The 21362-nt window shown below is 65.2% G+C and overlaps 8 protein-coding genes across 8 annotated transcripts; 3 read left to right on the forward strand and 5 right to left on the reverse strand.

The window, feature by feature from the left end:
- Window positions 1-20: 20 nt before the first annotated feature.
- Window positions 21-5686, reverse strand: MICPUN_106148 (voltage-gated ion channel superfamily; the record flags this gene model as incomplete). The annotated part of the gene is made up of 2 exons (XM_002508710.1): window positions 21-5504; window positions 5622-5686. The coding sequence occupies 2 exons, from the start codon at window positions 5684-5686 to the stop codon at window positions 86-88; spliced, it is 5484 nt and encodes a 1827-aa protein (XP_002508756.1). The 3' UTR covers window positions 21-85.
- A 591-nt stretch (window positions 5687-6277) lies between these two features.
- Window positions 6278-7537, reverse strand: MICPUN_61918 (predicted protein; the record flags this gene model as incomplete). Its single annotated transcript, XM_002508711.1, has 1 exon — window positions 6278-7537. One exon carries the CDS (start codon window positions 7535-7537, stop codon window positions 6278-6280), a length of 1260 nt encoding a protein of 419 aa, XP_002508757.1.
- Window positions 7538-7670: 133 nt separating this feature from the next.
- On the reverse strand, window positions 7671-10163 carry MICPUN_97967 (hypothetical protein; the record flags this gene model as incomplete). Its single annotated transcript, XM_002508712.1, has 2 exons — window positions 7671-8123; window positions 8496-10163. The coding sequence occupies 2 exons, from the start codon at window positions 10161-10163 to the stop codon at window positions 7671-7673; spliced, it is 2121 nt and encodes a 706-aa protein (XP_002508758.1).
- A 1241-nt stretch (window positions 10164-11404) lies between these two features.
- On the forward strand, window positions 11405-12541 carry MICPUN_85942 (predicted protein; the record flags this gene model as incomplete). Its single annotated transcript, XM_002508439.1, has 1 exon — window positions 11405-12541. One exon carries the CDS (start codon window positions 11405-11407, stop codon window positions 12539-12541), a length of 1137 nt encoding a protein of 378 aa, XP_002508485.1.
- A 1432-nt stretch (window positions 12542-13973) lies between these two features.
- On the forward strand, window positions 13974-15806 carry MICPUN_61921 (predicted protein; the record flags this gene model as incomplete). Its single annotated transcript, XM_002508440.1, has 1 exon — window positions 13974-15806. One exon carries the CDS (start codon window positions 13974-13976, stop codon window positions 15804-15806), a length of 1833 nt encoding a protein of 610 aa, XP_002508486.1.
- A 121-nt stretch (window positions 15807-15927) lies between these two features.
- Window positions 15928-18225, reverse strand: MICPUN_61922 (condensin complex component, barren domain-containing non-smc subunit; the record flags this gene model as incomplete). Its single annotated transcript, XM_002508713.1, has 1 exon — window positions 15928-18225. One exon carries the CDS (start codon window positions 18223-18225, stop codon window positions 15928-15930), a length of 2298 nt encoding a protein of 765 aa, XP_002508759.1.
- Window positions 18226-18707: 482 nt separating this feature from the next.
- Window positions 18708-20136, forward strand: MICPUN_61923 (predicted protein). Its single transcript, XM_002508441.1, has 2 exons — window positions 18708-18983; window positions 19157-20136. The coding sequence occupies exons 1-2, from the start codon at window positions 18785-18787 to the stop codon at window positions 20050-20052; spliced, it is 1095 nt and encodes a 364-aa protein (XP_002508487.1). The 5' UTR covers window positions 18708-18784; the 3' UTR covers window positions 20053-20136.
- Window positions 20137-20162: 26 nt separating this feature from the next.
- On the reverse strand, window positions 20163-21140 carry MICPUN_102696 (predicted protein; the record flags this gene model as incomplete). The annotated part of the gene is made up of 1 exon (XM_002508714.1): window positions 20163-21140. The coding sequence occupies one exon, from the start codon at window positions 21138-21140 to the stop codon at window positions 20163-20165; it is 978 nt and encodes a 325-aa protein (XP_002508760.1).
- Window positions 21141-21362: the final 222 nt, after the last annotated feature.

Genomic DNA, 21362 nt, shown 5'->3' on the forward strand with positions numbered 1-21362 from the left:
GCAGCAAGAGACAAATGAACGAAATGTGATACCTGTATCTCGATTATGATTTACATTTGATAAATTCTCTATGTCCTTTCTTGTATTAGAGCCGGTCCCCTCGGGATCGGCGGGGCTCCTTCCCGTCTTTGCGATCGTGCCGCCTTTCCTCCCTCCGGTCCCGGCGGTGAGACCTTTGCTCCTCCCTTCGATCCTCCTCGGGCTCCGACCCGTGCCGCGACCTTCTCTCCTCCTCCATTTCCCGCCTGTCCTCCTCGTTCTGTTGCCTCCTGTGCTCCCTGTTCGGGGGCGGGTGGTAGCAGTAGTCCATCTGCGGGATGATGTTGAAGTTGCAAGCCGACAGCCAGTCGCCGGATTGGGCGCCGCCATCCTGCGAGTACCTGGACGCCAAGTCGTCGCCGTCGAAAGAATCGTACGCCTCCTCGTCGATGGCGGGGCCGACGCCGCTCTCCGTCTCGCTGCCGTAGATCATATCCTCGCCCTCCTCGTCGGGGACGATCGTGAGCGCCATCTGGCTCGGTTGCACGCTCGGGAGCACCGTGTTCGGCGACCCGTCGCGAGTCTCTGCCCCGTCGCCGACATCCTGCGGCGCGGAGATGATGCTCTTGATGTCGTGGAGCCCCTTGATGATCTTGAGGGCCTCTGAGTGCCTGTAATGGCCTTCGTCGAGGCACCCCGGCGGCAGGATCTTCTCGTATCGCTTCCTATACCGCTTCAGCGTCCGGCGGTCGGCGCGGCCCCTGAGGAGCTGGTAGATGCGAATCTTGTTCGTGAGCATGTTCCTGAAGTTACTGACCAGGAACGCGACGTGCACAACCTGGATAAAGTCGGTGCCTTCGTCCTCGTTCGCGGTTTCGTTGGTGAACTTGTCCAGGATGATTGACACGAACAAGTTGCCGAGCACCGCGTTGGCCATCAGGAAATAGGAGAAGAAGAAAAATGGCGCCGAGTACCGGTACGTGCACTCCCGTCCCCAATCAGAGTCGTTGCCCTTGCAGTCCCAGTACGTCGCCCTGAAGATGCTCTCCCAGTTTCCGGTGAACATCACGAACAGCAGCAGCATGGCGTTCGGCCAATTGCGGAAGTTGGTGTACTTGTTCAGGCCGTTGGGGAACCCGTACGGGGACTCGATGTCGCCGTACAGCGTGACGCCCAGGCACGCGTACATGAACATCAGTAGGAAGAGCAGCAGGCCGATGTTGCTCACGCCGGGTATGGCGCTCAGGATGGTGTACATCAGCACCCGCAGCTCCTTGAAGCCCTTGATGATCTTGAACAGGCGGAGGAAACGGAACGTCCTCAGCACCGCGACGAAACCCGCGTCGCCGGGGACAGAGAGCTCGACGACACCGGCCATCACGATCATGAGGTCAAACCTGCACCACGGATCGGCCAGATACAACTCGGGGGTCATCGCGCTCATCAGCACAACAACCTCGAAGCAGTAGATGGTCTGGAAGCAAATCCCGGAGTAATAGTCCACGTCGTCCATCCACCCTGGCTGGTCGGCATGGATACACATGAGCACAAAGCCATTGAGCATGATCACACCCATCATGACCGGGTTGAACCATTTATGCGACGCGATCGCGATACAAACCTTGGCGAATTGGGATTTGGGTTTACGCTCCGCCCAGTGCTTATCCTTTAGCGCCTGCTGCTTGGCGAGTAAGAGAGCCTTGTCCAGCGTGGCGCTGTGCTCATTGGCCATGGCGATGACTCCCTCGTTGTCGCTGGCCTTGGTGTACTGGTCGACAAGTGTCGATACGAACATATTGGCCCAGAAGAAGCACGAGAGCATGGTGACGATGACAAAGTACGCCGACGCCCACGGGTTTTCGTCGTACACGAGGTTTTTATCGACGTCCACAGCGTCGATACCGGTGTACATGACGTCCTGCCAGTTATCGGCGGTTGACGTGATGAACACCACAACAAGCGCCTGGCCAATGTTGTCAAAGTGGTACTCGTTGTTGGCCCAGGTTCCGTTCAGCGCCAAGCAGTCGGCCTTGGTTACAACCGGGGGCATACTGCACTCGAAAGATGCGATCGGCCAGGATGGATCGGAGTTCTCGTCGATGGCGGCTTGGTGTTCACAGGTGGTGAGGGTTCTCTCAGCCCATATGCCCCCAAAGGCTTCGCAAGCAGCCTGCGTCCCCTTGGCGTTATACGCCGCCGCGTCGTTCACGTCGGGGATAAAGTGGCAGCTGTAGAATTTCCCGCCAAAGAACTGCATGCCGAACAGACCGAGTATCATAGCGAGGAAGGCACCCAGCACCATGATCCACTTGATTGCAGGTAGCGCGCCGATCGTGCAGTCCACCACCATCCGCAGCGCAGGAAGCCTGCGGATTGCACGAAGCGGCCTTAGGATCCTGAGCAGACGGAGCGAGCGCAGCGCGGTTAGCGCATTAGCGTCCAGGCCGGCAAAGGAGAGGATCAGCGAGAGCCACGCGGTGAACACGATGATAAAGTCGAGCTTATTCGCGAGCTGCCTGAAGTAAGGCCCAATGCCGATTGCCATCCACTGGATGCCCATCTCCACCGTGAAGATGATGGTGAGGATGATGTCGGTGATGAAGAACACCCTGTACGCGCTGGAGCCCTCCGCGGGCCACGACGGAGTCTCCATCGCGAGCATGATGGACGACCAGAGGATGCAAAAGAGGATGAAGTTGCCGAACCGTGAATCCTCCGCAATCTGCATCCAGATTGTTTTCTCCGTAGACGGCTGATTTGCCTCGACAAAGTCGGTGAGATTCTTCATCGACTTTGGCATTGAGCTCATCTCCTCGCCGTCGCGGAGCACCTTCAACGATTTGGGCATCTGTCCCATCGGCATCTGCTCCCCAGTTGGGCTCATTGTGAATGGCGCGAGCGCAAGCCGCTTAAACGCCATCTTCTGCTCCTTGGCTTTCTTCCAGTTGAAGTTCTTCTTGAGGCTGAGGCGGTCTTTCGCCTTTTGCTCCTGCGCAGCTGTCATGCGTATGGGCATCGGCTGCTCCACGCTCCTGTCGTAATCATAGTCAATGTCGTACAGCCACTGCCTCACGACGGCCACCTCGTGCATGATCTTGTGACGCTTCAGGTTTTGGAGCATCTGCAGCCTTGTCTGCGGCATCGCCTCCTCCGCGTCCGCAGCCTTCTCGTCGTAAATCTCGTTTAGCTGCTTCTTCACCGCGGCGGTGTCGGGGGAGTGCGGGTTGTGGTGCCGGTCCTCGGGTCGATTGTGCTTACCCGACCTGTGAGAGTAACCCGCCTGCGAGTACTTCTCCACGAGCGACCCGGGAGTCTTCGAGTAATGGTTCCCGTGCCTCGCGGTGGTTTTCATCTCCGTCGGCTCCGTACCCCTGTGCGACCTGGGCGGCGCGATGATCGTCCCCTGCGGCGTGGACGTCTCCGAGAGGTTATCGCGGCTCGTCCACGTCTTCGCGTCGCCGTTGTCGAACCGACGCTCCTCGCGCCGCCGTTCCCGCTCCTGTCGCCCCTCATCCTCCTCCAAGGAAACCCTTCGTTCCTCCTCCTCCATGTCGACGAGCTCCTCGCTGAGCCGCCGGGGCTTCGCCTCGGAAACCATGGGTCTCATCTCGTAACCCTCCTTGTTCGCATCCGCCCCATCCGGGGTAGGCTCCGTTACCTCCTCCTCCTCGCCGCCAACCGTGTAGGTGTCAATCAAGAGAGCCAACAGGAGCGCGAGGAGAATCTGCGAGATGAACATCCAGGAGATCATGAACGCGGACGCGGACGGACCCTCGGCCTCCATCGTCCAGTGGATGACGTCGAAGCCGTTCTCGCCGGACGCGGTGACAAAGAGGGTCAGCATCGCGCGCATAAACGACCGGAACGACAAGCGCCCGGCATCCTCGTCAATCTCAAAAATGCACGCAGCCCCGTACAGCCTGGTACCCAGCAGAGCGTAGATTAGCATGAAGATGAGCCACACGAGGAGGAAACCAGTCATGGACGCGAGCGACGTGACCATCGCCTTGATCACCGCCATCGCCTCTGGCGCCGCTTTCAAGACCCTCACGGTCCTGACAACTCGGAGGACCCTGAGAGCCCGAATGAAGCCCAGGTTGATGGCACTGCCTGCCATGTCCACGACGGAGGAGATCACCACGAAGCCGTCCAGCCTGTTCCACCCCACGGACCAGTACCCGCCGAGACCGTACCCCAGGTGCTTGATGACAAACTCCGCGATGAAGACGCCGTTGAAGCAGTACTCCATTATCGCGTTGGCATCCTTGAATTCAGAGCTCTCGGGGTAGTGCCGCGTCATCATGACGACGGTGTTGAGCGCGATGACCACGAGGATAAAGTTGTTGAACTTTTCGCTCTCGGCGATCTTGTACACCGCCGGCATGTGCAGCCGCACCATCTTCCGGACACCCTCCAGGGATTTGCTCGTCCTCCAAGTCTTCCCAATCTCGTCCATGGCGTCGCCCTCCTTATCGTCGGGGTTGCCGCCAGCCTCGATCCGCCTCTTCTCCCGCTCCGCGTCAATCTGGTCCACCATCTTCTGCTCCGCGCTGCACGTCTGCAGACTCGTCACGACAACCGCCGACAGCAGCTGCATCACGAAAAACGCGCCGACGCAAACCATCAGCGCGTACCACAGCAGCACGGGCCAGCCGATGGCGTCCATCAGCGTGTACGCCGTCTCGTTCCACCCGTCGATCGTCAGTCCCTGAAGCACGAGCAGCGAGGACCACATGACGTTGTCGAACTTGACGTACCCGTTACTAGGCATCGTCCCGTGCTTGGCGTAATCGCAGCACGTGTGACCGGCCACCGGGCAGTTGTCCAGGGTGACGCCGCATATCACGTCGTCGCCCATGTCCGTGAGCACCGCGTACCTCGCGGGGGACGCGATGGATCCCGCGTACAGCTCGTCGGGGCTCGGGCACGTGTTCGGGTCGGTATTGGCGCTGATGTCGAAGCACCTGCTCCTCAGCTCGCCGCGGAACAGCACCGTCCCGGCGCACGCGCCCAGGATTATGAACCAGACCAAAAAGATGAACACGTTCATGATGTACTGCGCCGAGCTGAACAGGGTGTTGACGAAGAGGGCGCCGGATTTAAACCTCGACAGCGTGCGCAGCGGCCTGACCGCGCGGATGGCGCGGAGGGAGTTGAGCCCCTCCGCGCCGCCGCTGACAAAGTCGAGGCAGACGAACGAGATTATCACCACGATGCCGTCCAGGATGTTCCACCCGTTGCGAAGGTACGCCTCCTCGCCGAACAAGAGGCCGAGCGCGACGATCTTGACGAACATCTCGAACATGAAGAGGAAGGTGAAGAAGACATCCGTGCCGTCACTCAGCGCCGCGTTCTTGGTCTCGTCCAGCGGGTCGTACAAAGCAGCCATGAGGAGGCAGTTGACGATGATGCTCACGAAGATGAGGTTGTTGAAGTTTTTGTCGTTCATGATCGCGATAGCCTCCTTGCGCGGGGACTGATCGCGGTCGAACACCATCAGACTCAGCGGATTCTTAGTCATGTTGCTGTGGGGAGGGAGTCGCGGGGGGTTCGGATCAGCGCGCGTCGCGGGGGGGGGCGGGGCGTTCGGTCGTCTACAATAATTTTCGGTCGGGGCCAGGGTGGATTCTCGCTCGGCTCACCTGTGGAACGTGCTCCACGCCGACGGCTGCTTCTGCTTCTGCCTCTGCGGCTCCGGCGCCGCCATTCCGGCCGTGGGATCATCCTTCCTCTTCAGCGCAGATCGTGGCGGCGCCAACTCCTCCGAGCTCACCTGCGAACGCTCGCTCTGAAACCTACCTCCACGTCTGGCACTCCTCCCATCGCTGCGCCCGCTGCGGACGCTCTCAGCCTCGTAATGGTGAGATTGCCGCCCGTCGCTCCGACCGCTCCGGTAGCTTTCGGAGCGGTCGGAACGCAGAGACCGCGCACGACGGGGCATAGGCATGATGCCCGCTGATCTCACCGAAAAGCCTCAGCAGCGCACGCCCCGGCGTCCGTCGCGCTCTCGCGCCCGACCCACGAAAATGACCGTTCCCTCGCCGGCTAATAAGATTAACGAACCCAAGAATCTTTGAATGGGCAAATTCGAGAAAAATCTGCTGGGGCTCGCCCGGAAAATTCTGTTTCGCATTTTTACCTGAGTAATGAACCATACGCCGCGGGGCTTCATAAAAATGCGGCTGGGCATTTGGGTGTTACGCGTTCCGTTGTCACATTGTCCGCAGACGGCAGCACGCAGCAGTGTCCAAAATCTGTGAAAAAAATATTTTTTTTTCCATTGGCTATAAAGTTAGTGCTACGCGTGCCTGACCCACTCGTCGGTGACATCCTCCATGACCGACGCATCCGGCGCGCCCCACTCGCGTCTGCGCACCAGGAACATATCCAGCCGCACGTCCTCCGTCTCCTCCATCACCCCGACCCTCAGCATCGCCGACGTCACCCGCGCCGAGACGAACGACAGCCCGTTTTTCTCCAACGCCGCGGGAAGATCAGCCGCGCCCGACCGGTGCGCGGGCGCGGGGTTGACGATGACCGCGACCGCGTCCGGCGAACCGCCCAGGTGCCTTCCCAGCATCCGGGCCACGCCCTGGGCCATGCCGCGCTCGTGAACGACGTCCGCGCCGAGGACGACGTCGAACGTCGCGAACCGACGAGACGTTTCGACCTCGTCGGTTGTTTCCACCTCATCATCCGCGCCGCCGTTCGCCCAATCTCCGCCGCCCTCCTCGTCCGACCGCCGGAACCCACCGAATCGTTCCAGCGCCCGTCCCAGCGAACACGTCGCCCGCCCGCGATTTGTCCCGTGATTGGTCTCGTCCGATTCGGAGTCGGAGTCGGATTCCAATGCGTTCCAATCGTGAGTGACGCATTTAACCTTGGCAGACGCGACGCGCCCGAGGTTCATCCGCGCGTTGTACGCCGCGTTGCGCGTTGCCAACGGATCCACGTCCGTCAGCGCCACCATCGATGCGCCCCAACGCGCCGCGGCCATCGACGGCGCGCCCAGCCCCGCGCCGATCTCCAGGACGGACTTACCGACGACCAGCTCCGGGTGCCGCGAGATCCAACGCGCGAGGACGAGCCCGCTGTCCCACGCGATGTTGGGTATGCTTCGCCTCTCCCCGCCTCCGTAACCCTCGCGCACGTGTCGCATGCGGAGCGTGAGGGGTGCCGCGAGGGTGCCGACGCGCATGATCGCGTGCGACGGTTCGTCGACGTCGCCGCCGGGGAAGGACGCGCCGGGAGGGCAGTGCCTGGCGCACGCCTCCATCGCGTCGGCGGCTGCGGACGACACCTCCGGAACGCGGTGCGTGACCAGCCGGGCGAGCAGGTCGTGGCCGCGCGCGGCCCCGAGCGCGGGGACGTACTCTTCGTCGTCCGCGATGAGCGCGACGATCTCCTCCAGCGCTCGGGTCAGCTCGGCGGCGCCGCGGTCGTCGTCGTCCTCGTCCCCGTTGTTGGTTCTCAGCCGATCCACGACCGCCGCGCATCGCTCCACCATGTCGTCCCACTCCCGCCCCCCCCAACCGTCCCCGCCGACGTCCGACGACATCGCCGCCGACCAGATACGACGCGCCCGCGGTGCGCCGACCGAACCCGCCTCCCTCGCGCGTCGGGTGGTGAAGCAATCGAGAGCGACCTCGCGGAGTAACGTAGAGCACTTTTTCACACTGACAAAAACACCGTCACTTTTTCGCCTTCTCGGCCGCCGCCTTGCGAGCAAGGTACCTCGCCCTAGCGTCGTCCACGGTCTTGTCGTCGTTCCTCCGCGCTCCGCTCTCTATCCTCTGCCGTTCCGCCTCTTTCGCCCGTTCCCTCCGCGCCTCCTCCTCCCGCGCCTTCCTCGTCGCCACGCGACCGCCGCTGAGCCGCTTCAGGTCGACTTCCCTAAGCCGCTCCGTCACCGGGGCTACCCACGGGGCCTCGACCGCGCAGACGTTGCGCAAAAACACGCGCGTCGTCGCCACCAGCTCGTGGTACACGATCCACTCGGGCAACAAACCGGTGATTTCGTTCGCGAGCGGACGAGCGGACGACGGGTGTACCTCGGCGAGCACCGCGTTATCGTTGAGCGTGCGGAAGCCGTTGTGCTTGGGGAGGCGTCGGGCGAGGCGGTTGCAAAAGCCGACGCAGATGGCCTGACGAAGGGCGGTGACGTTCCCGCGCTTGGTTTCGTCATCCCCGCCCCGGTCCCCGCCCCTGTCCCTGCCCCTGTCGCGGTTCCTGTCCCTGCCCCGGTCCCCGCCCCTGTCCCCGCCCCGGTCTCGGCTGCGACTCCTGTCCCTGCCCCGGTCTCGGCTGCGACTCCTGTCCCTGCCCCGGTCTCGGCTGCGACTCCTGTCCCTGCCCCGGTCTCGGCTGCGACTCCTGTCCCTGCCCCGGTCTCGGCTGCGACTCCTGTCTCGTTTCCGTTTGTCCCCTCTGGGCTCGTCATCCTCCCTCCTTCCCCCGTGTTTAGCCCCTCCTTTGTCGCCCTCCTTCGTCGCCCTCCGTTCCATCTCCCTGAACACCCCGAGCAGCTGCTTCCGCACGTCCCGCGCGAATTCCATCCCGCGGTCGCTCAGGCCGTGCCGCTCGCAGAAGTCCCGCCTGTGCCCGCCCCTGGCCCACGCCTGGTACGTCCGCATCAACACGACGTGGTCGCCCATGCGCCTCTCGTGTTCCGAGCACAACGACTCCGGCGGAGGCCCCCGGCGGTCGCCGTCGCCGTCTCCCTCCCCCTCCCGCGGCGGCCCGTTCCCGGTGTACACCCGTTCGACGCTCAGCATCGCCGCGACGGTGGCCATCTCGTCGACGCACCCGAACCTTCGAGCCGCGAGCATCGCCCTCGCGAGCTGCGGCTCCACGGGAAGCGGCGACATCTCGCGGCCGAGATCGGTCACCGCGCCGTCCTCGTCGATGGCGCCGAGCGCGTACAGCTGTCGCAGCGCGTCTCCCATCGCCTCCACGTCCGGTTTATCGAGAAAGTCAAAGTCGAGGACGTCCAGGCCCTCGATGCGGAGCGTCTTGAGGTAGAGCACGGTTCCCACGAGCGACGTTCGCTGAATCTCCGGTACCGTGGTCGTCGGCATGTCCAGCTCGAAGTGCTCGCGGGTGTACAGACGGAAGCACCGCCCGGCTCTCGTGCGCCCCGCGCGACCCGCGCGCTGCCTCGCCTGCACCGCGCTGATGGACGTCACCTTCAGGGAGTCCATCCCGGTCGTCGGGTCGTACTCGTTCTGCTTGGTAAAGCCCGGGTCAACGACGAAGACGACGCCGGGGACGGTGAGGGACGTCTCCGCTAGGTTGGTCGCGACGACGACGCGCCTGCACCCCGCGGGCGGGGGCGCGAAGACCCTCGCCTGAAGCTCCGGCGAGAGCGCCGCGTACAGGGGCAGGACCTGCATGTCCGGGCACTCGTCCTCGGGCATCTCGCGCACCCGCTCATTCAGTCGCCGGCACGTTCGTTCAATCTCCTCCTTGCCCGTCAGGAAGAGCAGGATGTCGCCCCTGCCCTGAGAGCAGTGCAGGTCCATCACCGTCTCGAGCGCCGTCTCCGCGTAGTTCTTGGGCTGCTCCGTGGCGTACGCCAGCTCCACGGGGTACACGCGACCCGGGACGTGGTAGACGGGACAGTCGTTAAAGTACGCGCTGAACTTTTCCGATTCAAGCGTCGCCGACGTGACCACCAAGCGAAGCGCGGGTTGCCTGGTCTTGACGAGCACCTTGAGCAAGCCGAAGAGGATGTCGGTGTTGAGAGACCTCTCGTGCGCCTCGTCTAGGACGATCACGCCGTACTTGGACAGGTTCGGGTCCTCGAGGCACTCGCGGAGTAAGGTACCGTCGGTCATGTACTTGATGCGCGTCTCCCTGGACGAGCAGTCCTCGAATCGGACGGTGTATCCGACCAAAGTTCCGATCTTGACGCCCATCTCGTGGGCGACGCGTCTCGCGACGGACACCGCGGCGACCCTGCGGGGCTGCGTGATCGCGACGCCCATCCTCGAGTCCGGCATCAACGTGGCGGAGGCGCGGTGCAGGATCTGCGAGATCTGCGTCGTCTTGCCGGACCCCGTCTCGCCGATCACCACCGTGGTCGGGTTGGTGCGCACCGCCTGGAGGATTTCCTCGGCGTAGCGCAGCACCGGGAGCTCGCCCGGGGCGTAAGGATCCTCGACGGGCGCATCGTCGCCTGCCATGGTCCACCCTCGTCCGCCGCTCGCGCCTTCGGAGTGAGAGAGAATTTGGGCACCGCCCACTTTTGGCGGCGCCTCGGACACGAATTCCAACCCACTCCTCGGAGCGCGCGCGACCGTGCGTCGGGTCGCGGGAGGGGAAGGGAGGCATGGGGAAGCGAGATCTGGACGCCCTGCTGGGCGTGGGTAAAAAGCCATCCGGCGCCAAGAAGGGAGGCGCGGGGAAGCGGGATCTGAGCGCCCTTTTGGGCGTGGGCAAGGAGTCGGGCGGCGCCGCGAAGGCGCGGAAGGCATCTGATGCGGGCGGCACCGGTCAGGCGGGGCCCGAGAGGGCCGTGGAGGCCGAGGATCCCGGCCCGCGGCCTTCACGGTGGGGCGCCGGGGTCGCCGACGACGACGGCGACGCGCCGGGCCCGGCGCCCGCGCCCGTTGGACCCGCCGGCAGGAGCAGATGGAACGACGACGAAGACTCGTCGGACTCGGAGGAGGATGCCGCGAGGGAGGCGGCGGAGCGCGAAGCGGCCGCGGCCGCGGAGGCAGCCTCCGTACCCGAGAGCTACATGGACAGGATGGTCAGGGAAGCGATGGAGTTCAAGGTGGCGCAGGAGGCGGCGGCGGACGGCGCGGAGGATGGCGAGCTCCCATCCAACGGGCATCGACAGCCGCTCGATAAGGCCGCGCTGATGACGCCCAGCACTGACGAAGACGCGACGCCCAGGGAGGCCCCCGAGGACGACCCCGCCGCGCCGGCGGATACCCCGCCCGCGCGAGGCGAGGCAGACGCGGACGCGGACGGTCGACCCGCGGCGTTGCACCACCCGAACGTGACCGACAGGCGGACGACGGCGGGCGGCGGCGGCGGCGACGATGATGACGACCTCGAAGCAGAATGGATGCGGATCTCGAAGGAGAATGAATACGATGACGACCTCGCCGATCTCGACGAGCTAGAGGACGTCGCCGCGGGGGCCCCCGCGCAGGGTTCACCGCCGGGAGGCGGCGGCGGCGAAACGAGTTCGTACCCCGTGGTGGAGCGCGCGCCGCCTCCGGAGCGAGAGAGCATCGAGGATGATTCGGTGCAGTTTGACGAATCCCCCCGGATGGATCCAGGCGGCGGGACGGGCATGACAAAGGTGCCGAGCTTTAACCGCGTGGCGCAGCTCCGCGCGGTGCTCGACGACCAGGATAGGTCGCCCACGCCGGATAGCGTCCACGAGGTTGTCGGCGAGCGCAAGTTTGACATGATGGCCGGGTGTCGATCGGTGTTTGAGTACGAGCAGCTCAACAAGATTGACGAGGGCACCTACGGGGTGGTGTTTCGAGCGCGCGACAAGAAGACGGGCGCGATCAGGGCTCTTAAGAAGGTGAAGATGGACAAGGAGCGGGAGGGTTTTCCGCTCACGGCGCTGAGGGAGGCGAACATCCTGCTCTCCATGCAGCACCCGAACATCGTGGGCGTGACTGAGATGGTCATGGGGAACTCGCTGGACTCGATCTTCATGGTGATGGAGTTCGCGGAGCACGACTTGAAGGGACTGATGGAGACCATGACGAAGCCGTTCACGATCCCGGAGGTTAAATGCCTGATGCTACAGCTTTTGGGCGGGGTGAGCTACCTGCACGACAACTGGGTGCTCCACAGGGATCTGAAGACCAGCAACATCCTGGTGAACAACCGGGGGGAGCTAAAGATTTGCGACTTTGGACTCGCGAGGCAGTACTCGGACCCGTTACGACCGTACACGCACATGGTGGTGACGCTGTGGTACCGCGCGCCCGAGCTGTTACTAGGTCAGAGGCTGTACAGCACCGGCGTCGATGTTTGGAGCCTGGGGTGCATCATGGGTGAGCTGCTGTGCAAGGACCCGCTGTTCCAGGGCAAGACGGAGATTGACCAGATCGACCGCATATTCCGGCTGCTGGGCACCCCGAACGAGAAGATCTGGCCCAACTTCATCAACCTCCCGTCGGTGCGGAAGATCAAGTTTCCCCACCAGCCGTACAACAACCTGCGCAAGAAGTTCCCGAAGATATCTCCCAACGGGGGCGTCACCTTGTCGGACGCCGGATTCGACTTGCTCAACAAGTTGTTGGCGTACGACCCGAGTCGGCGAATGACGTGCGAGGAGGCGTTGGGGCACGAGTTCTTTCGCGAGTTTCCGCCCGCCAAGGCGAAGGAGCTCATGCCGACGTACCCGAGTAAGGCGGCGGGGCAGACGCGGGAGGTTGTGGAGCGGGCGAAGGCTGCGGCGCGGGCGAGAAACGCCGAATTAAGGGCGATGGAGGCGATCGAGGGGGAGGATCCCCTCGAGACCCAGCGGCGGCGGGAGGAGGCGATGGCAGGTCGCGAGCGCACCGGGCTGTTCTCCCACCTCAACTAGAGACGAGGATGAATATGATACAGAACTTTAGATTACCACTAAACCTAATGTTACTCCCCGGCCAGGCGCCACCGGACGTCCAGCTCGCATCCCCCCGCTCGCAGCGTCGAGGCCACCGGACATCTCTCCTCCGTCAGTCGCCTCAGCTCGTCCACCCTCTCCGCCGTCTCCGGCCCGGCCCCGCGGACGAGGTGGACGGTGGCGACGCCGGTGACGCCCGTCAAACGCGCGGGCACCGGGGGTGGCGCGTGAAGGGGCAAACTCGTGGCGCCCCTCTCGTCCCTTCTCGCGACGTACTCGAACGTCAGCCCCGCGAGCGCCAACCTCGGCGTCATGTGCCTCGCCACGAACGCCGCGGTCGCCTGCTCGCACCCGATGAGCGCGGCGACGAGGAGCTCCACCGGCTGCGGGTGCTCGTCCGCGCCCCCCATCTTCCTCGGGAGGTCGGTGCGTATCGTGTGCCCCCGGACCGTCGCGGCGGTCGCGCCCCCGGCGCCAGACGCGGTGACTTCGTACCGCTTGACGTGCGCCCCGTCCACGTTTGGTCCGGCCGCATCGCTCGACGCGCACCTGAAGCGCGATGAGCCTCGAGCGTCGCGGTGATTCGCGAGCGCGCTCGATCGATGGACCCTCGCCGGGGCCAGTCCCCGCGCCAGCCGCGCCGCCCAGCTCATCGTCAACCGCCCGCGACGGTGAGGAGCATCCGTTTTGGAGGCACCTTTTTGGATTGGGTGTCCGGCCGGGCGCTTTGGGCAAATTCGGGCTTTTTTCTAACTGTATTCCATAGAGGTCGGTTGCCAAACGGCGTTCCGGAGCTCACGTTCGTTGGCTTTCGCGTGTTTGTTTCGCGAATCGGCGAGGACGTGTCCCATAGCAAGGCGCGTGTGTGCCCGGTGGAGACTCGCGAAGGTCACCCGTAGGCCAAACTCTCACTCAAATCGACTGGAAGGTGCGACGCCCGCCTCTATTTCGCGTCGTCCGCGGTCGCCGTCCATGGCGAGCGGGTCCCCCCGGGCATGCGATTCGGATATCGCTTTTCTCCGCGTTCGGCGCTTTAGCGGCGGGGCGGGGTCTGAGGCGCCGGGCGCGACGTCGCGACGGACGGCGTTCGGATCCGAATGGCGCGCGATCTCCGGGTCCGTCGTCGACGATCACCGGACCCGTCCCCGCGCGAGTCCGTTCGCGTTTCGACTCGCGCGCCGCGCCCACCGGCTCCCAACCCCGACACGGCACGGCCCTCGGAAAGCGTGTGACCAGGACGTAGACCTAGGAGTCCAGGGTTTTGGGTGGCGAGGAAAATTTCCCCCTCCCGGTTTATCCTTCGAGCCGCCCGTCCACCGTCGCTGACCCCCTCGCCCCCGCTCGCCCTAACGTCCTTCCAGGTGTCCAGTCCAATCTCCGGCTCGACCAGTATACGCGACAGCTGTGAACGATGGTGCACAAGGGAGACGCCGCGCACAACGAGATCAACTCGTTCCAGTCCAAGGCTGCCAAGTACAAGCGCGAGGGCGATGCGCACTTCGGCAAGCGCAACATGAGGGAGGCGCTCGCCTCCTACGGCAAGGCTATCGAGATGTCCCTCTCCGGCACCGAGGAGAAGGCGGCGCTCTTCTCCAACCGCGCCGCCTGCTACCTCATGCAGAACATGTACCGCCACGCCATCAACGAGTGCTCCCACGCGCTCAACGAGGCTCCGGACTTCAAGCCCGCCCTGCTCCGCCGCGCTCGCGCGTTCGAGCAGCTGCAGCAGTACGATCGCGCCGTCTCCGACCTCGAGGCTGCCGCCAAGGCTGACCCGAACAGCGACGACGTCCGCAAGAAGCTCCAGGCGACGCGAGCGGCGAGGGACAACCGCAAGGCTTCTCGATCCGTCTCGGGCCTTGGCGGCGGCGGCTTGCGCGCGCCGGGCAAGCGCGGGACCCAGCGCCTCACCCCGGCACAGCAGCAGGCGGCCGCAGCCGCCGCGTCCGGCCAGGGCCAGGGCCAGCTGCCCACGCTGACCATCAAGGCGACTCTCGTCAGAGGCGAAGCCGCGGAGACCAAGAACGTCGTCCTGCCCATCTCCGTCCGCTACAAGGACATCGTTGACCAGGTCAGGAACCTCTTCCCCGACGACCTCAAGGAACAGCCCTTCGCGCTCAAGTACAAGGACGCGGAGGGCGATCTCGTCACCGTCACCTCCCGCACCGATCTTCGCGGTGCCCTCTCCGCCGCCATGCACCACGCGGAGCAGCGAGCGGCGGCGACGGGGGTTCAGCGCCCCCGCGACGCCGGTCTCGCCCCCGTGGAGGTGGAGGTGGTGCCGTGTGCGAAAGCCCCGTCGGAGACCCCGGACCAGATCATCCCGGACCACGTCGGCAGCAGGGACCACCCGCCCAACGCGGAGGATGAGGGCGCCGAGGACGTCATCGAGATTGACGAGTGGCTCCTCACCTTCGCGGGTCTCTTCCGCAAGCACCTCGGCGAGGACGGCGCCAAGGAGGGCCCGCTCGATCTCCGCCAGATCGGCCTGGAGAAGTGCTGCGAGGCGCTCGAGGTGGCCGTGGGCACCGATAAGGCTAAGGAGCTCCTCGGCGCCGCCGCGGATAAGTTCCAGGAGGCCGCCGCGGCTGCCATCTTCAACTGGGGCAACGTGCACGTCTGCGCCTCCCGCAAGGTTGTGGACTGCGCCGCCCCCGCGCCTGAGGAGGGCCAGCCCACCCCGTCCGACGAGCAGATGGCCGCCGCCGCCAAGGACCACATCAAGCGAATCGACGACGAATACGAGAAGGCTGTGGAGAGGTACAAGCAGTCGCTCGCGATAAAGTCTGACTTTTACGAGGCCACCATCGCGTGGGGCCAGCAGTGCTTCGAGCGCGCGAAGGTTTACCACTTCGCCGCCAAGGCTGGCGACGCCGCCGCCGCGAAGGAGGCTGACGTGATGTTCGACCTCGCGGAGGTGAAGTTCCAGGAGTCGCTCGCGATGTGCCCCAAGGAGGATGAGGCATCCACGTCTGGCGAGGGCGAAGCGGCCGCGGAGCAGCCGGGTAACCTCGGGCTGAAGGCGCAGATCCAGGTGCTGTGGGGCAACGTGCTCTTCGAGAGGTCGCAGGTGAGGCATCACCGCGGCGATGAGAAGTGGCAGGTGGACACGGACGCGGCGGTGGCCAAGTTCAACGAGGCGGGGTGCTCCAAGGATGACATCACCAAGGCGCTCATGAACCACGCCAGCGGCGTCTGGAAGGATGACGAGGAGGCGGCCAAGGCCAAGGCGGGCGGCAAGTAAAAGAAGGATTTATCGGACGAATTTTTTAAGCTTCGAGAGTGCTTTAATGTCGATCATCACATTTACATGACAGGTTTCAATGTTGATATCCCGCCCCACCTCCTCCAACCCGATTCCCTGTTCAGTGAGCCGCGATGGCGCCGGGCAGGTTGGAGATGTCCAAGTCGTCCAGCCCCGGCCTGTCGGTGATCTTCAGCCCGTTCTCGTTGGCCAGGTGCAGCATGCAGATGAACGCCATGTGCACGCTGATGTCCTCGGTGGCCCCCGCGAGGTTATCCTCGGGGAACCTGCGGAGCAGCTGGTTGAACGAGTGCGCACCCGTGGCTTCATCCGCGGGGCAGATGCCGTCGTCGTTGATGTTCTCCCAGAGCGTGCTCTTGAGCTCCTTGACGTTAACCTCCTTCGTCTGACGCGCGTAGTTCACCTGGATCTTCTCGCACCGGCGGGGTGCCGCGACCAGGCCCTCCACGGCGGTGGGCGCCTCAGCCGGGTCGTCAAAGCCTCCCTCGCCATCCGCGTCAAAGCCGTAGCCGTCGTCGCCGTCAAACCCTCCTCCGAAACCCGCGTCGTCGTCGTAGCCCGGCCCGTCCCCAACGTCGTCGCCGCCGCCGAAGTTGGTGCCAACCCCGGAGACCCCCGCGTTGGGCCGAAGCGAGAGCTTGACCAGCTGAGACGCGTCGTAACCGAGGTCCGGGGGCAGCAGGGTATCAACCGCGACGGGCGCGGATACCAGCTGGAGCTCTTCGATCGTCGCGGCGAGGGTGAAGCGCGCCTCGTCAATCTCGCCGGGATTCTCGAAGTCGTACGTCAGCTCGCCCTTCTCGCGCTTCTTGGGCTTCTGCTCGCCATCCTCGCCCTCGCCCTCGCCGCCGCTGCTCCCGTTGACCCCCTTGGGGGGAGCCTTGAAACGCCAGTGGCTGGGACCCGCCCACGCCATCTTGCCGCCCATGCCGGAGTTGACGACCCACTCGAGCCCGGCGTCGCCCTCCATGTCCAGCTCCTCGCCGTTGACGCCGGCCCGGTCGGCTTTACCGTAACCCGCGTGAGGGTTAAACTCGTCGGCAAAGTTGACGCCGTCGTCATCAAACCCCGCGCCAAACCCGCCGCCCGCGTCGTCGTCGTACCCGGGCATGCCAGCTGTGTCGTCGTCGTCGTCCGCGTCGTCGTACTCCGCGAACTGCACGCCGTCGCCGGACGCGAAATCGAAGAGGGAAACCCCGCTGGTCCCCTCCGCGGCGGCTTTCGCGGCGGCGGCGGTTGACGCGACGTCGCCGCCGGTGAGGCCGTGGAGCAGGTCCTCGATGACGCCGACGGCGGGGGTGATGCGAACGGCGGAGGCGGCGGACCTCTGCGCCTGCTCGATGGTGGCGGCGATGGAGGAGAGGTCCACGACGACGCCGTCGATGGGCGGCTCGTCATCGTCGACGGCTGCGTCACCGTACTCGGGCACCTCCTCCGAGTCGAAGCAGATGTTGCAACCGCGGTGGACGGAGAGGTTGTTGAGGAGGAGGCCCGAGGCGCCGCCCTCGTCGAAGAGCGCGGAGGTCTTCTGGAAGAGTGGATCGACGGCGACGGCGTCGTCGAGAGCCTTGAGGGTGTGAGCCTCGGGGGCCTCCAGCGTCTGGACCGGTCGGTGCGCGCGCTTCTTGGGGGCGCCCTCCTCGCCGTCGAGGCCTTGGCCGTCGCCCTTGGCGCCCGCGGACTCGGCGTCCTCGTCTTCCTCGTTCTGGGTCACCTTGTTCATGCCGCCGAGCATCTTGAACGTCTCGTTATGGAACGAGTCGACGCGAGAGGCGTAGATCTTGACGCCGGCGTCGAGGGTGCACGACGATTTCTGAAAGTTGGTCTGGCCGTCCTCATCCTTGCTGTCGCGGACAATCTCGCTGATGTGGTCGATGAGCGCGAGGGACCAGGTGTTCTTGGCGTTGATCTTGTTCTCACTCGCCAGCTTGATGCAGTTGCTGTACAGGTTGAGGACGCCCTCGGCGCTCAGCGCGGGCTTCTTGGTCTGCGTCGAGTTGATGGAGGTCATCCTGGACAGCGGCTCCTTGGTCGACCCCTTGGTGGAGTCGTCGGCATCGTCGAGCGCGTCGGTGAACGTCCTGCGTTTCGGATTAAAGGGATCGAATGCATGGTTAGCGCGAGACACGGTCGATGTGGACCTTCGATACCGGGGTTGCATTGCGACGGCGAGCGCGTCGCATCTGACGCGGTGTCGAGGGATTCCGTCTGGGTCTCGGACGCACCTGCGCGACACCTCGGACGCCTGCCTCGCGAGCTTGTTGCGCTCCTTCTCGCGCTTATCGTTGTTCGGTGTGAGCAGACCAACGGGCGCGGGCGCCGGAGACTTGAGCGGCGTCTTGCTCTTTGACTTGCCCTTGCTCGCGGGCGTGTTGTTCAGCTCGCCTAGGACCCCCATGGTGAGCTTGCTTCCTGCGAGATTGTCGGGAGGGGGCGAATCTGGTGAGCCAAAGCGATGGCTTTCGACGCGTTTCTGCGAGGTTCAACGTCGACGACGGCGATGGGTCGGGACGCGACGCGCACCTGTTCCTCTCCTCGACCGACCTTGGGCGGTATCAGAGCTCAGCGGCGCGGGGTCGCGTGCGCTGGCGGGAATGGCTCGGCGCGTGTCTCGTGGCCTTTTCCCGTCACGGGGAGAATAACGGCAAATTGTTCCCCTGCTGGTTCCCCCGGCGAATTCCGAGTTTCGGCCGTCTGTGACTCAAGGATTTGTCCTCGACGAGAAAAACGGACGAGCCGGCAGGCTGGTTTTGAGTGAGAGTTGACTCGGATGCGAGAGTCCAGCTGTGACGGAGACGATCGCATCCGATCGCCGCGGATCGATCCGCCGAGGCTCGTCCTGTTCCTTTTCCTGGAGTTGACATCCCCGTCACGCACAAGCGTCGCGCGCGCGCGCGGCTGAGTCCACCTTCGCGTCGGCGTATCCAGAGGAGGAATCGACCCGTCGATCCACGACCATGGCGGGAGATCCGGACCCGTTCGACATGCTCAAACCCATCAAGCCCAAGTCCGCGGTGCCCAAGCCGAACGGGGCGAGCGGCGAGGGAAAGGCGGAGACGCTGGAGGAATTCGCATCGGGCGGGGGCGGCAACGTCGCTGAGGAGGAGGAGGAGAAGAAGACCGAGGAGCTGCTCGAACGGATCAACGAGATTGTCGGTACGTGACGCGATCGACGCGGCGTCCGCCCCGAACCCTGAAACGCGCGTCGCCGCCCCTCGGGACTCGTCCGCTCACCGTCTTTTGGCTGGCGAAAGTGCCGCGTCAGATCCGATGGTCGCCCAGTGGAGAATCCGGACTCACCCCGCCTCTCCCCGCGTCGGTACGCGCAGGTAGTAACCTAAACAAGTTCGCCGGCGAGATCATGACCGCGCTCGCGGGCGTCGGGTCCAAGCTGGAGGCGATGCAGGAGCGCCTGGAAAGGAACGAGGCGGGCGTCGAGACGATGGCGGAGCACCTCAAATCAGCCGTCGAGTCGCTGAGGATGGCGGAGGCCGCCGCCGCCGCCGCCGCGACGACGACGACGACGACGACGCTCGCGACGCCCGCGCCCGTCGCACCCGACCCCCCCGTCGCGGCATCCCCCGTGCCCTCATCGGCGCCGTCGCCGCCCCCCGCGGTCGCGGCGCCCGCCGCCGCCCCGGCTCCGGCGGAGCAGCCCGCCGCGCCCGTCGCCCCCGTCGCGCACCAGTGGCACGCGTCCGCGCCCCCCGCGTCGGCTCCACCCGCGACGGACCCCGGCGCGAGCTCCCCGTACGCGCCGCCCCAACCACTCCAACCGGGACACCCGCCGCCCGGGCCCCACCACGCGTCCCCGCCGCCGCCGCATCAACTCCACCCGGGCCAACCCCCCGGGCATCGACCGCCGCCGGCCGGGCCGCCGCCGCCGGGTCCCCACGGTTACCACCCCCACCATCCACCGCCGCCGCCGCCGCCTTCTGCCTACCCGCCCGCGCCGCCGCCGCCGCCCGGTGGATACGGGGGATACCCCCCCGCCGCCGCGCAGGGGTACCCCCCGCCGCCGATGCGGAGCCCGACGCAGCTGGCGGGACCCGCGCAGCTCGTCAACCAAAGCGTCAAGGTGAACGTCGAGCGGTTCATCGACGATTTCGCCAGCATGGGGTTCACCAGGGACCAGGTGCGGGGGGTGATTCGGGAGCTCAGCGACAGCGGGCAGACGGTGGACACCAACGTGGTGCTCGACAGGCTCATGAACAGCAGGCGGTGATCGTCACGGGGGGTCACCGAAACGATGCGCGTGAACCTCGACACAAACGACGTGTAACAAAAAATATTCAACCCTCGCCACCTCATACAACACACACGCGCGCACCCGGGTCAGTACGACTTGAGCGCCGGGTCCGTCTTCATCTCCGCGAATTCCCCGATCTCGTGTTGCCTCGTCACCGCGTAGCACAGGTGCGTGGTGTACAGCCACTCGCCAAAGTCCGCCAGCGTCGTCACCCTCGTCGCGTTGTCCCTCAGCGCCGCCTCGCTCCTCGCCTCCCTCTCCGCCCTCGCGTCCACAACCTCCGAGGTCAACCCGTCGTTCGCCGTGGTGCAAAAGTCGAGGTGCACGTAGGGGTCACCGCCCCGTCGTTGCCTCCCCGCGTCGTCGTCGGCGCCGTTCAAACCCGGGGACCAGAGCCCCCACACCCACTCGAACGCCGCCCTCGTTCGACCAGCGTGAAACTCGCTCGTCACCACCTGCACCCTCCGCCAGTTCCTCGGCGCCGCGTGCAGCGTCAGGGAGTAGTACGCGTTGCCTATGGTGTCCATGCTCGCGGTATCTTTCAGCACCGCCTGCGGCGGGACCCCCGCCGCCACGACGTACTCGGCCATCGCGGTGGACTCGTGCAGCATGAAACCGCCCTTTTGCAGCGGCGGAGGCTTGTGCGGCGTCGCCGACCCCGACAGCACGACGTACATCTTCTTGGGCGGCGTCGCGGTGACGTGGCGTCGGTACTCGTCCACGGCGTGGTCCAGGCGCGAGACGACCCAGGGGGGTAGGCCGCCGGAGTCGGTCATGCCCCCCGCGACGACCACCACCGCGTCGTAGAAGGCGTCGCTCGGCACGTCCGTGGATGGGAACTGGCGCGACGCCGGATTTGTTGCCGTCGCGTTCGCGGCGATGGACGACGCGCGGCGGACGACGCCCGAGGACGGTCGCGTAGGAGACGGCGACGGCGGCGCGAGGGAGTGCTGGAGAGCGCGCGCGCGATGGTGGCGCGCGCCGGTGGATGCGGTCGGCGCGGTCGCCGCGGGGTGCGCGAGCGGGGCGGAGCGGGCGAAGATGGCGCGCGGGGTCGTCGTCATCGGCGCGCGTGCCGACCCGGTCATCCTCGTCCCGACCCGCGTCGCGAGCCTGCCCGCGGGTGCCGCGAGTACCGCGCGCGCGATCGTGGACATGGGTGCGCTCGTCGCGCCGGGGGATGGGCGCGCGCTAGGGTGCGTGGGACTCCTCGCCGGTCGGTGTGCCACAGCTGTCTGCACTTTTTTCTCGGATAAGACGCAACAGAAGCCTCACAGACGGACTGA

The sequence above is a fragment of the Micromonas commoda genome, chromosome 10 (genome assembly GCF_000090985.2).
Source record: "Micromonas commoda chromosome 10, complete sequence".
In the NCBI taxonomy this organism is placed as follows: Eukaryota; Viridiplantae; Chlorophyta; class Mamiellophyceae; order Mamiellales; family Mamiellaceae; genus Micromonas; species Micromonas commoda.

Coding starts and splice junctions, on each gene's coding strand:
- MICPUN_61923 (XM_002508441.1), top strand. CDS start 18,785: ATGGCGGGAGATCCGGACCCGTTCGACATGCTCAAACCCATCAAGCCC. Junction 18,984..19,156: donor ACGGATCAACGAGATTGTCG/GTACGTGACGCG, acceptor CGGTACGCGCAG/GTAGTAACCTAAACAAGTTC.